The 12,680-nt window shown below is 39.5% G+C and overlaps 1 protein-coding gene across 1 annotated transcript in view; it reads right to left on the minus strand.

Moving 5' to 3' along the window:
• Window positions 1-298: 298 nt before the first annotated feature.
• PARVG (parvin gamma) overlaps window positions 299-12,680 on the minus strand; it is a 34,415-nt gene continuing 22,033 nt past the window's right edge. The window contains exons 12-13 of the mRNA XM_048825173.2: window positions 4,857-4,929; window positions 299-3,285 (exon numbers count right to left, since the gene is read on the minus strand). Coding sequence (XP_048681130.2) covers window positions 3,206-3,285; window positions 4,857-4,929 — 153 coding nt within the window. The 3' untranslated portion in view covers window positions 299-3,205. The remainder of the gene's footprint in view (window positions 3,286-4,856; window positions 4,930-12,680) is intronic.

The following is a 12,680-nucleotide window of genomic DNA, read 5'->3' on the forward strand; positions in this document are numbered from 1 at the left end:
TGGAGGGGGCATGGTTAATGGACAGACATGTTTTGGAGAAAGGAAAAGGGAAAGTTTGAAGGTGTGCTTTCTGGAGAAAGGGACTGTGAGCCAGCACTTATGGATCATATTCTTGGCTCTGCACTAACTTGCTAACCTTTCTGTGCTTCATTTTCTCCGTCTGTAAAATAGGGATGTTAAAAGTAGGAAAGGGTCTGTAAAAAGTAGGAAAGGTTTATTTGTGTGATATGGACTACTGCCTAGCTAGGAATTGGACTGAGATCACCAACTCATTTCACATAGACAACAAGGAGGCCGGTGGCACCTTAAAGACTAACAGATTTATTTAAGCATAAGCTTTCATGGGTAGAAAACCCACTTCTTCAGATGCATGGAGTGAAAATTACAGATGTAGGCATTATTATACTGACACATGAAGAGAAGGGAGTTACCTCACAAGTGGAGAACCAGTGTTGACAGGGCCAGTTCAATCAGGGTGGATGTAGTCCACTCCCAATAATTGATAATGAGGTGTTAATTCCAGGAGAGGGAAAGTTGCTTTTGTAGTGAGCCAGCCACTCCCAGTCCCCATTCAAGCCAAAATTAATGGTGTTAACTTTGCAAATGAATTTTAATTCTGCAGTTTCTCTTTGAAGTCTGTTTCTGAAGTTTTTTTGTTCAAGTATGGCTACTTTTACATCTGTTATTGAGTGACCGGGGAGATTGAAGTGTTCTCCTACTGGCTTCTGTATGTTACCATTCATGAGGTCTGATTTGTGTCCATTTATTCTTTTACGTAGAAACTGTCCGGTTTGGCCAATGTACATGGCAGAGGGGCACTGCTGGCACATGATGACATATATCACATTGGTAGATGTGCAGGTGAATGAGCCTCTGATAGTGTGGCTGATGTGATTAGGTCCTATGATGGTGTCCCCTGAATAGATATGTGGACACAGTTGGCAACGGGCTTTGTTGCAAGGATAGGTTCCTGGGTTACTGGTTCTGTTGTGTGGTTGCTGGTGAGTATTTGCTTCAGGTTGGGGGGCTGTCTGTAAGCGAGGACTGGCCTGCCTCCCAAGGTCTGTGAGAGTGAGGGATTGTTTTCCAGGATAGGTTGTAGATCGTTGATGATGTGCTGGAGAGGTTTTATCTGGGGGCTGTATGTGATTGCCAGTGGTGTTATTTTTCTTGTTGGGCCTGTCCTGTAATAGGTGACTTCTGGGTACCTGTCTCGCTCTGTCAATCTCTTTCCTCACTTCCCCAGGTGGGTATTGTAGTTTTAAGAATGCTTGATAACGATCTTGTAGGTGTTTGTCTCTGTCTGAGGGATTGGAGCCAATTCTGTTGTATCTTAGAGCTTGGCTGTAGACAATGGATCGTATGATGTGTCCTGGATGAAAGCTGGAGGCATGTAGGTAAGTATAGCTGTCAGTAGGTTTCCGGTATTGGGTGGTGTTTATGTGACCATAGGCCACTAAAAATACATCATCTAGTAATGACTTCCAGTCACTAACAACATGGGCTGGATTCTAACCAATTACCTAACGGCAAAAGGCTGTGCCTATACCATAGTACCAGTCCCCAGAGTCATTAAATCCCTCTGTGATGGACATTCTATTTCTGTATCCTCAGTAATCTAGCGGTGTTCTAATCTTCATGTAATGTTCCGGTAAACGTATCAGTGAATAAAGAACACAAACTTTTAAGGTCTTCCCCTTCATTAGATGTTTGGAGCCCATCAGGAGAATAAAACAAGATATCTACAGAGATTCATACATGAGATAACCCTAAGAATGTACGTCAGATATGAATCTTTTGGAATAGCTGATTTAATTAACTTTTGCTATTGAAGCAGGGTGCTCTTTTTTGGTAACCTGTTGGCGCCAGACATTGGATTTTCCTTTGTAAAATGTATCTTGATAATTAGCATCAATGCAAATGGGATTATGATGTTCATAGCGGTTTGTGGAACTCTCTCCTTCAGTAGCTTTGCATAATTATAATTTTTCAAAGCCAAATATACATGAAATGCAAATTTAAAATAACGTTAAGGTCAAATGAAGCTGAAGAAAGCCGCAAAGGGCCTAGGACTTAAACACCAGGGTGGCAGTTAAAGGAGAGGAATGTGGCTTTTGCAGCCACAGTTACATTAGGGTGGGGATTGCGTGGGTGCATACCTTAGTGGCAGCTGCTGGAGGTATTGTACAGAATAGGTATCCTGTATAGTCCCAATACAGTTTGTGTGCCCTACAAGAGCAAACTCAGAAGTGGCAGCTACAAAAAGGTTTCAGTATAAACTCCCATCAGTGCTGGACTCTGAGTGTTACTGGGATAGAATGAGCCACACCCCAACCCACCCTTCCATGCACCCTTGTAAGGGGGAAGGTGGAGTCATGTTAGACTCTCCCCTTGCACTTAGATAGTGCAGAGACTAGTATTCAGGCTGGCCATAAGTAGGTGCACAAGAGTTGCAGGGAGAAGAGGGCTGCAGCAGGCCACAATGTTGTGTTAGATTAAAGGGCAAATAAGGGGGCTCTTTCATGGTTTTTTAGGAGGTATGGAGGACCGGGGAAATCCACAATACTGTAGAGTGGATGGCCTGCATAGTCTCGCCAATGTAAAATGTATTTTAAGAGGCAAGCAGGTTTTTTCAAACATTTCATGCCTTGTCAAGTTTCATACCGCTAGCCATTTTTTAAAATTATTAATCTCATCATCCTGCCTGAAAATGTAGTACAGGAGTTATTAGACTATGGGCTTCAAGCCCCCTTGGAATCTATCCATGGACTTCAACTCCATCATGGTGCTGCAGCAACCTCAGTGCAAGTACAGGTGCGAAGTTCTAAAAATGACTTCCAGCTCCCTCGCTGATAAAAGGGTGAGGTGTTGAAGCAGGGGCTGGGGTAGCACATTGACAAGTCTTTACAGCATTTGGGGGCCTTAGACGAAGCAAGGGGTGGATTCTGTTTCTGTGGCAAAATTCACAGCCAAGGAACAGCAGAAAACACTGGCCCCTGAATACGCACGTGCATACACATTTATATTATAGATAGCACAAGTTATATAACTGCAACTTTGCAAGCATACACACTTTTCAAAGCATATTAATACAACAAGTGTCATACAGGGTGTGCGCATGTGCAAAGTGGCAAACACATAGCTAGGGACTGAAAATTAAACCCAGCATACACTAGCAAGAAAATCTAGCTCTTAGTTTCACTCTTCATGTTTCTTTGGTCTTGTATTTGGAATACAAGCAGTACAAAACCTGCAATGTAGTCTTCATATCTCTGTTCACTATATCTGTGGATACACAAGAAAGAAACAAGCCTTCACATGTCAAAGCACTGAAGATAATCTTTCACTTTCCCCAAATTACAATCTAACTAAATCAAGAACCAAAACAGGAAATGTAAAGTTATTAGATTTTCTTGATAACTGTATTTTTTGTGATTCTATTATAATGTGAATAGTAGCAGACATTGCCTTAACTCTTCATTTCCTGGCTTTGTAGTGTTTGCACTTTATTCTGTGGTGTGTACTTCCTGCTTTTTGAAGGTTGCAGTTTTCAGCTGCTAACTTCCATATTCTGAAAGTGCACAAGGTACTGCTAAGCAACCTCAACTCATGTTTGACAAGGGTTTTTGCTAGTTAATACATCAACTTGTATGCAAACTACTACTTCTTCCAAATGATGAGAGACAGAGGGCTTGCTGCTCCTCTTCAAGTAATGTAAATGTATGGCTTTGTACTGAACATAGACCAGCAGTAGGACCACTAGGCCAGATCTTCAGCTGGTGTAAACAGTGTAGTTCCATTAAACACCAACACTCATCAGCTGAGGATCTGGCCTATGTAGCTGTACATAAATGATACACAGAGGCTGGAGTTTATATTTCCCACATTAATCAACATTAGACATTATTTGAGGCAATCCTCCACATTTAGAGAAATGGATGTCCAATGCTCAAAGAAAAGGTATACCCAGAGGCTTTCACAGTTTAACTAGACTGGTTCACTGAACTTCAAGTTCCAAGTATAGGGCATAAAGGCTCCAATTTTTCACTGCATGCTCACAAATCACTCACATTGACATTAATGACAGCTACCCATGAGTAAAGCTGGTTGGAAAAAAACATCGAAAATGTTAACGAAAAAAATTAAACAAATTTTCATAATTCCCACACCTTCCATTTTTTGATTGTCTCTACCCAATGACGTAGGTACAGATAGATGACCATTCCATGTGCTCATATGTACACATACCCCAATCTTGTTCATGAGCGGACTACCCAACTGGGAAAAGATGCCATTTTTAACACTTGAATCTCTTTCTGGGGAACATGGTAAAATGCCCATCACTTAACATCTTTAAATAAAGACTTGAGGTCTCTCTAAAATATATGCTGTAGTTCAGCAACACATTATTGGGCTTGATTGAGGAATGATTGGGTGAAATTGAATGGTCTATGTTATTTAGGAGCTTGGACTAGAGGATCATAATGGTCACTTCTGTCTCTAAAAATCTACTAATACATTCACATCCTGATTTTGGCAACGAGGTCCCACAGACAACACACTTACTCCTAATTGGTAATTTCAGCAACTACGGATGTATCTTACATAATTTCATTCTTGCTTTAAATGGTGTTAACTTACCAAACAGTGGGTATTGTAACAATAGAACTTCTTTTTTTTTAGTGTAGACTAGATTGTTAAAATATGGGATATATACAGGAGATGTGAAGCAAAGGAAATGTTATGAAATATGTGGTTGTCATGTTGGAGAAGATTCTCTAGCTGAGTATCTTAGCTTTTCATGAACCAGAGCAAGAATCATTCTCTTCCAGAACAATTACTATGTTATGACTCACCTTCAGCATTGACAGGAAAATCTAGAAGACCTCCATCTGTCAGCAAAGCCACTGCAAGGTTAACATTGTGAAGCTGTTGATCAGACAAGATCAATGAAACAAAGTGAACTCAGGCCAAATATAGATAGTGCATGCTTTATTTCTTTGGTAGTTGAAATGGGAGTTAGCATTGCTGTACCAACATTTTTTTCATACTCTCTTTAGTTCTGGTGAAAAGCTTATAATCACTTCTATCAATTACCAAATCAGAAAAATAGAAACCAAATTTCCTTTAAAAATTACATGAGAAGGGATGCAGAAAGATCAATTCATTTAAAAGTTTTCTGAAAATCTTGCATTAATGAGAGCCCCAAAAATTAAAAGTTTGATAAAAACACAGGGAAATGTTTAACATAAATTAAATTTGCAGAAAGTATTCTATTTTTCATTTAAAATCCTAAAGGTTTGAAATTTCTGAGCAGCTGTAAATGCAAACATTAGGATAATGTTTTAACATACAAAGGTCTACTGATGATATCATCATGGATATCGCACTTGAGATATTAAGGACACTTCTAGGAATCAAGTATTTTTCAAGCTCTTGATTTTTATTTATTTACAGTTACATTCCAGATCCCATTCGCCTCTTGATTTTAACAATCTAAAGACAGGTTGTCTATTTAGGTTCTGTCACAAGACTATTCCTTTAATGAAGTAAGAACAAAAACAAAAATTTAAATTGCTTCCTTAACCATTCTACTGCTCCTGATCAGCTTATCCTCCAGGAGGTACTGTGTACAGTGCTGGCATGCTGTGCTTTTTAACCTCCCCATGTTACGCACTTATGTCCAACCATGCATAAGCTGAGCAAGAGCTTATTGCTCTTTTATTTTGAACTAAAGTGATACCTTTATGTTCCACCTGGTTTTGTGATTTACAGATAACAATGACAGAGTTTGAAACTAGGTTTAGATTCTTCTTCAAATCCATGGCAGACAAGGAAAACAAGAGGATTATACAGAGCTACAAACTTCACCTGGGATGAATAAAATGATTGTTTAATGAAGTCACCGAGTGAGGAGGATCAGATGTTTCCCTCAGCAAGTTTATGAGACTTCCACATAAAAGTAGAATGCTGATCTTTTATATAAATCTTAAGACACAGTACTGATACTTACTACTGATAGGCAAAATGGTTTGGATAAAGGGAGCACATTCATCTTTCTGCACTTCCAGATGGAACCAGAAGCACTGTAATACTTTTCAGCATTTCCAGCCTGATAGGAAGTTGGAAATATGAGAAGTCTTGGATAAAAGTCTACTCTAGTGGTTATAGACTCTTCTGCCCCATGCCACTAGATTGTCTTCCTCTCCATCTCTGACATGTCCTCTTTCCAGCCTGAACACAGAAGCGAGTTCATGTGCATGAAGTGCAAGCTGGTGGCTGTGCTGGAAGAAAAGATTCTTGGATTGGAGGAGAGATACTACTGAGAATCAGAGAAGGTGAAGAGGAAATACTATTACCCCAGGTTCAAGGAAGAAGGGACCTGGCCACCAAGGAATCAAAGAGAGAGGAAATCAGAGAAGAAGCCTGGCAGTTCATAACCACCAGAGGCATACGGTCACGGTCAAGCTTGCTTGCAAAAAGTTCTCCAACTGTCCAAGGAAGACAGATAATTCTTGTTGGAGATTCATACTCAGAAGAATCAAAAGAAATTCTGCAAGGCACAGGCAGACAATAGGACAGTGTGCTGATTTCCTAAAGCCAAGAAATGAGACACCACTCTAAGACTGGATAGGCTTCTGAAGTCGACAGGCATCACCATTGGTGATGATGCCTATTGGAACTAATGACACTGTATTGTGGGATATTTTGCAGATAGTAGATGACTTCAGGGAACTTGGAAGTATTCTGAAGAAGAATGTCCAAGTGATCTCTGAGATCCTTCCTGTCCCACGAGTGAAAGAAGACAAAAGGCAGAAGATTCTGGAAGTGAATTGTTGGCTAAGTAAGTGATATAGTGTTTTGGATTTATGGAACATTGATCCACTTTCTATGGGGAGAGGGGATTATATAGTCTGCATGGTCTCCATCTCAGTAGTAGGGGAACCAATCACTTTGGGGACAGGCTGGCTAGAATAGTCAGGAGAAAGCTAAACTAATAAGGCAAAAAGAGGGAAGATATGAGCACTCAGCACAAAATTGAGATGTTGAAAACAAAATTAATCAAGGAACCAAAGGACACGAAGAGAAGAAATTACTGAATTGCCTATACACTATGTTAGGAGCCTGAGTAATAAACAAGAGGAACTGGAATTGCTCATTTATGAGCATAAATTTGGTCTAGTTAGCATTACTGAAACATGGTGAGATGATTCTCACATTTGGAATGTTAAAATCAATGGTTATAACCTATTTAGGAAGGATCAAGTAGGGAAAAGGGGAGGGAGAGTGGCACTCTTTGTCAACAGTGGAATTACCTGTTTCCAAATCACCAATAACTTAGAAGAAAATGATCTTCAATGCTTACAGATCAATGTCCTAACAGATAAAACACACAGAAGGAGTACCAGATGGTGTCTGCTATAGACCACCAAATCAGTGTTAGGAACAGGATAACCACCTCCTTTGCACTTATCTATAATGTGAAGGAAAATAAGCTGCATGATCATGAGGGACTTCAATCTTCATGACATATGCTGGAGATCTCATGCTGCCAGTACCAAAACATCCCTGGAATTTCTAAACATTATAGATGACAATGTCCTAACAAAAAAGTGTTGCAGCCTACATAGGAGAATTCTTTATTAGACTTTCTCCTAACAGATGAAGAGGAACTGATCACAGAACTAAAAATTAATGGTAGCTTAGGTACAAGTGATCATGATTTGCAAGCAGAATAAAGTCCAGACCATTAATATGTACACCTGGTTCTTTAATGGGGCCAATTTCACAAAGCTGAAAACAATTATGACCCAAATCAGCTAGAAGGAAGAATTTAATCAGAAAAATGTGAATGATAATTGGGAATCATTTACGAAAATCTTACTAGATGCCCCAAAAGCCACAATCAAGGAACAAGCCTGTGCTGGTTAAAAAAATGACCTGGTTTAGAGGAGAAGTAGGCAGCTATAAAAAGTAAGTAAGAGTGAGTGTGAGTGTAAAAACAAATGGCATAATGGGGAAGGTGATAGTAATGAATACAAATCAGAAGTTGGGAATTGTAGAAAAATGATAAGAGAAGCAAAGGGACAGAGGAAAATCTATGGCCAGCAGAGTTAAGGACAATAAGAAGGAATTTTAAAAATATTTTAGAAACAAAAGAATTCTAACAATAGTATTGAGCCATTGCTAGATGGAACTGGTAGAATTATCAATAACAATGCAGAAAAGGCAGACATGGTCAATAAATAATTCTAGTCTATATTGGGGGGGGGGGGAGACAGATGATATAGTCTCTTCATATGGTGACGATAAATACTCTTTCCATTCCACTAGTTACTCTGGAGGATGTTAAACAGAAGCTACTAACGTTAGACATTTTATATTAGGAGATCCAAATAACTTCCATCCAAGGATTTTAAAAGAACTGGCTGAGTAGTTTGCTGGACAATTAATGTTGATTTTCAATAAGTCTTGGAGCACTGGGGAAGTTTTCAGAAAACTGGAAGAAAGCTAATGTTGTGCCAAATTTTAAAAAGGATAAACAGAATGACCCTGGCAATTATAGGCCTGACATCGATCTCAGTCAATATAATGAAACCGCTGATATAGGACTCAATTAATAAAGAATTAAAGGAGGGTAAAGTAAGTGATGCAAATCAACATGGGTTTATGGAAAATAGATTAAATCAAACTAACTTGATATCTTTTTTAGCTGAGTTTACAAGTTGGGTTGTTAAAGGTAATAGTGTTGACATAGTATACTTTGACTTCTTTAAGGCATTTGACTTGGTACTGCGTGACATAGTGATTAAAAAACTAGAATGATATAAAATTAACATGGCACACATTAAATGGTTTAAAAACTGGCTAACCAAATAGGTCTCAAAATGTAACTGTAAATGAGGAATCATCATTGATGGATGTGTTTCCAGTGGGCCCCACATGGATTGGTTCACTATTTAACATTTTTATCAATAACCTGGAAGAAACCACAAAAACATCATTGATGAAGTTTGCAGATGACACAAGATTGTGGGAGTGGTAAATATTGAAGCGGACGGGTCACTGATTCAGAAAAAACTGGATCGCTTGGTAAACTGATCACAAGGAAACAATATATGTTTAATACTGCTAAATGTAAATGTATACATCTAGGAGGAAAGAATATAGGCCATCCTTATATGATGTGGGACTCTATCCTGGGAAGCAGTGGCTCTGAAAGATTTGAGATCATAGCTGATAATCAGCTGAATATGAGCCCTCAGTGTGACACTGTGTCCAAAAGAGCTAATGTGATCCTTGGATGCATAAACAGAGGAATCTCAAGTAGAGCAGAGAGGTTGTTTTACCTCTGTATTTGGCACTAGTGTGACCATTGCTGGAATACTGTGTCCAATTCTGGTGCACACAATTTAAGAAGGATGCTAATAAATTGGAGAGGGTTGAATGACTAAAGGATTAGAAAATCTGTCTCAGTGATAGACTCAAAGAACTCAGTGTATTTAGCTCAACAAAGAGAAGGTTAAGGGAGACTTGATTACAGTCTATAGGTACCTACATGAGGAACAAATATTTAATAATGGACTCCTAAATCTAGCAGAGAAAGGTATAACCCAATTCAATGGCTGGAAGTTGAAGCTAGACAAATTCAGACTGAAAATAAGACATAAATGTTTAACAGTGAGGGTAATTAACCATTAGAACAATTTACCAAAGGTCATGGTGGATTCTCGATCACTGACAATCTTTAAATCAAGATTGGATATTTTTTCTAAAACAGTGGTTTTCAACCTTTTTTATTTCCAGAGACCTAAAAAATTTTGAATGGAGGTGCAGACCCCTTTGGAAATCTTAGACATAGTCTGCAGAATCCCAGGGGTCTGTGGACCACAGATTGAAAAGCATTGTTCTAAAAGATATACTCTGGGAATTATTTGGGGGAAGTTCTATGGCCTGTGTTATATAGGAGGTCAGACTAGATGATCACTGTGGTCTCTTCTGGCCATGGAATCTATGAACCTCCCCCCATCCCAATTCCTGCTCCCCTCTCCCCTCCTCCTCTGCTCCTGCTCATCCTCTGGTCCCTAAATCCCTCCCCTTCCTCATCCTTCTGCATTCCCACTAGAGTGACCAGACATCCCAATATTGGGGACTTTGGCTTATATACTCAGCCATACCCCCCAACCCCTGAGAAAAAAAAGTGTTACAATTTTTCACATTTACTATCTGGTCACCCTCATTCCCACTGTGGCTTCTTCCTCCTTTTCCTCCACGCTACCTAGGCCCAGCAACTGGGAACACTGAGAGAACAAGAGACAGTCTCCCTGCTCTCAGTTCCAGTGCCCAAGTCCACAATGGCCCCAGCCCACAATGGCCCACAACTACTGAAGAAGCAACTGAAGAGAAAGTCTTGTGCAGCCTTGCAGCTCAGGGCTTGGAGCATGCTTGGTTGCTCTGAGGGGATGGTACATGTGCAGTCCTGTCACACACAGGAGCAATGAGAGGATGGAGCGTGCTCAGTGAAGACAGAATCTTCAGGGAATTTAGCTGCCACACTCAAACAACACTCTATACTGACCATGTGCCAACTGAGAGGCTTATAAATTGACCAAATTTGGGCAGTTTTTCACAGGGATGGCAAAAATCCTCACAAAAACCACCTCCTGCTTCAAAGAATGGAGAAGCTAGAACTTCTCAGCAAATGGGTTGTGAAAATGTTTTTAGTATGGGCAAAACAACAAAGTTCCCCCTAACCTCGTTCTCAGAAATAGGTGAACTGTTTTAGTTGGAAAAAAAAATTCAGCCTGAGGCAGGTACCTTGCCTGGAAAAGTATAGCCCAAATAGTTGAAGTTTGGCAAAGTTATGATCAACTGAGAACAAGGTCTTATAATGGGATTTATGGGAAGTATCAAGGCAACCTTAACTATAGGTGAGCCTTCCAGTTCCACCTATACTAAAGGAAAGGGGGGAAGGGATAGTGCCATCCTCTGACATCAAAGGGAGGGTGGTGAAGCAAGAGATCAGAGAGTGCACCACCCATTGTTGCCACAGGATGAGCAGGAGCATAACTCCAACCACTGATGCCCTGCTGAGGAGATCTCTAAGAGGTAAAGGATAGTTCCATCCTATGTTGAGCAGGGTTCTGCCGCCACCACATTTGGTTTCTTTTCAGTTTACATACATTTTAGATATATCCTAATATCGATTTTCCTTTATTTTTCAGTGTTTTCCCCCCTCACTAGAATTCACTCCAATTTCCTCTGCCCAAGATACACAGACTGTATTTACTGGTTTTGAACTATCAGCTTTCAACTTGAGTAAAAGACAATACACAATAATGATCCTGAAGGTATGGCTGGTTGTCACCACCTTTTATAACAGGAATGTCATGTTTTAAATCTCAAAGGAGTTCTGCAGTGAAGGTTACAGTGTCATGTTCTACTGTACCAATTAATGTCTAAAATGTGGGGGAGTTAGAGTACATAAGGGATTTGGGGGAAGTGTTTTAAATTGAAATAAAGTCTCTGAACTACAGTAGTTAGATTTTTATATCACTCAGGGTGTAAGACAGGAAAAAAAATTAGTAAACAATGCTTTGACCAAAAGCAGTACCTGGGATTAACTTTGCTAAAATGAAAATTCTTGACATATTCAGTATCACAGCAGAGTGCTTCATACTCTCAGTGGATTCCTCTCTGAAGGCAGTGTCCAATGGGTAGAGGCTAGGACTGGGAGTCAGTAGTTCTGGATTCTAATACCAACTCTGCCACTGTCTTACTCTGCAATTTAGCTCCAAAAAATGGAGATATCTACATTCCTCACAAAAAAGATGTTTAGGCATCATTAACTAACAGGGGTGGTCAAAAGAATGGGGATTCTTTTCTACAAAACTCTTTGAACAAACCAAAAACATGTTTGTTTTGTTCAAACTTCTTCATGGGTTTTACTGATTTTTTCTCTTCTAAAGTGATTTGAAATTAAAATGTTTTGTTTCCAATTTAATGGAATCAGAGCAAAAGAAATAGTGGAGAAAGAAAAGGCAGAGGGTGATTGAAGATGGAAAACTTTCATTTTGATTCAATTCAAATTTATTTTTTCCCCAAATCTAATTATCAGAGTTTTAAAACAGGGTCAGTATTTGACAGACTGTATGTACTAGGGCTCTCAGCTTTGCTAACAGAGGTCAGGTGAATTGATGTTAGCAACAGCAGGAAACTTTTAGAAAAGTTACCTTGCCTACGTGGGGCCTTAGCAGTGGTTCCATCAAGTTATGGTTGAGGTACATTTGTGGGACAATGTGAGGGAATCTCTGTGGCCCCTACACTTGCTGTGTCACCCGTGTGGCTAAATGGAAGAAGCTGTTGGTCTAATATTGCATTCGCATTCCAACCCATACAACACAGAGATGTTTATTTAAAGCACTATGAATTCAGTGCATTTGTCTGGTTAACAAATGCAAATAATGATCACTTTCATTTTGTAGGATCATGGTAGATTTCAGTATAGCCTTGGGGACAGGGACTTGTTTTTTTAAAAAATTAATTATAACATGCTTAGAACACTCTTGTGTGTTGTCTAAAGCTGCTATCCTGCAAACTCTTGATCATATGATTAACTTTACACATTGTCAGTAGTGTCTGTGATTTCAGTGGGGCTAATCATGTGCATAAAGTACATG

Source organism: Caretta caretta, chromosome 1 (assembly GCF_965140235.1).
Source record: "Caretta caretta isolate rCarCar2 chromosome 1, rCarCar1.hap1, whole genome shotgun sequence".
In the NCBI taxonomy this organism is placed as follows: Eukaryota; Metazoa; Chordata; order Testudines; family Cheloniidae; genus Caretta; species Caretta caretta.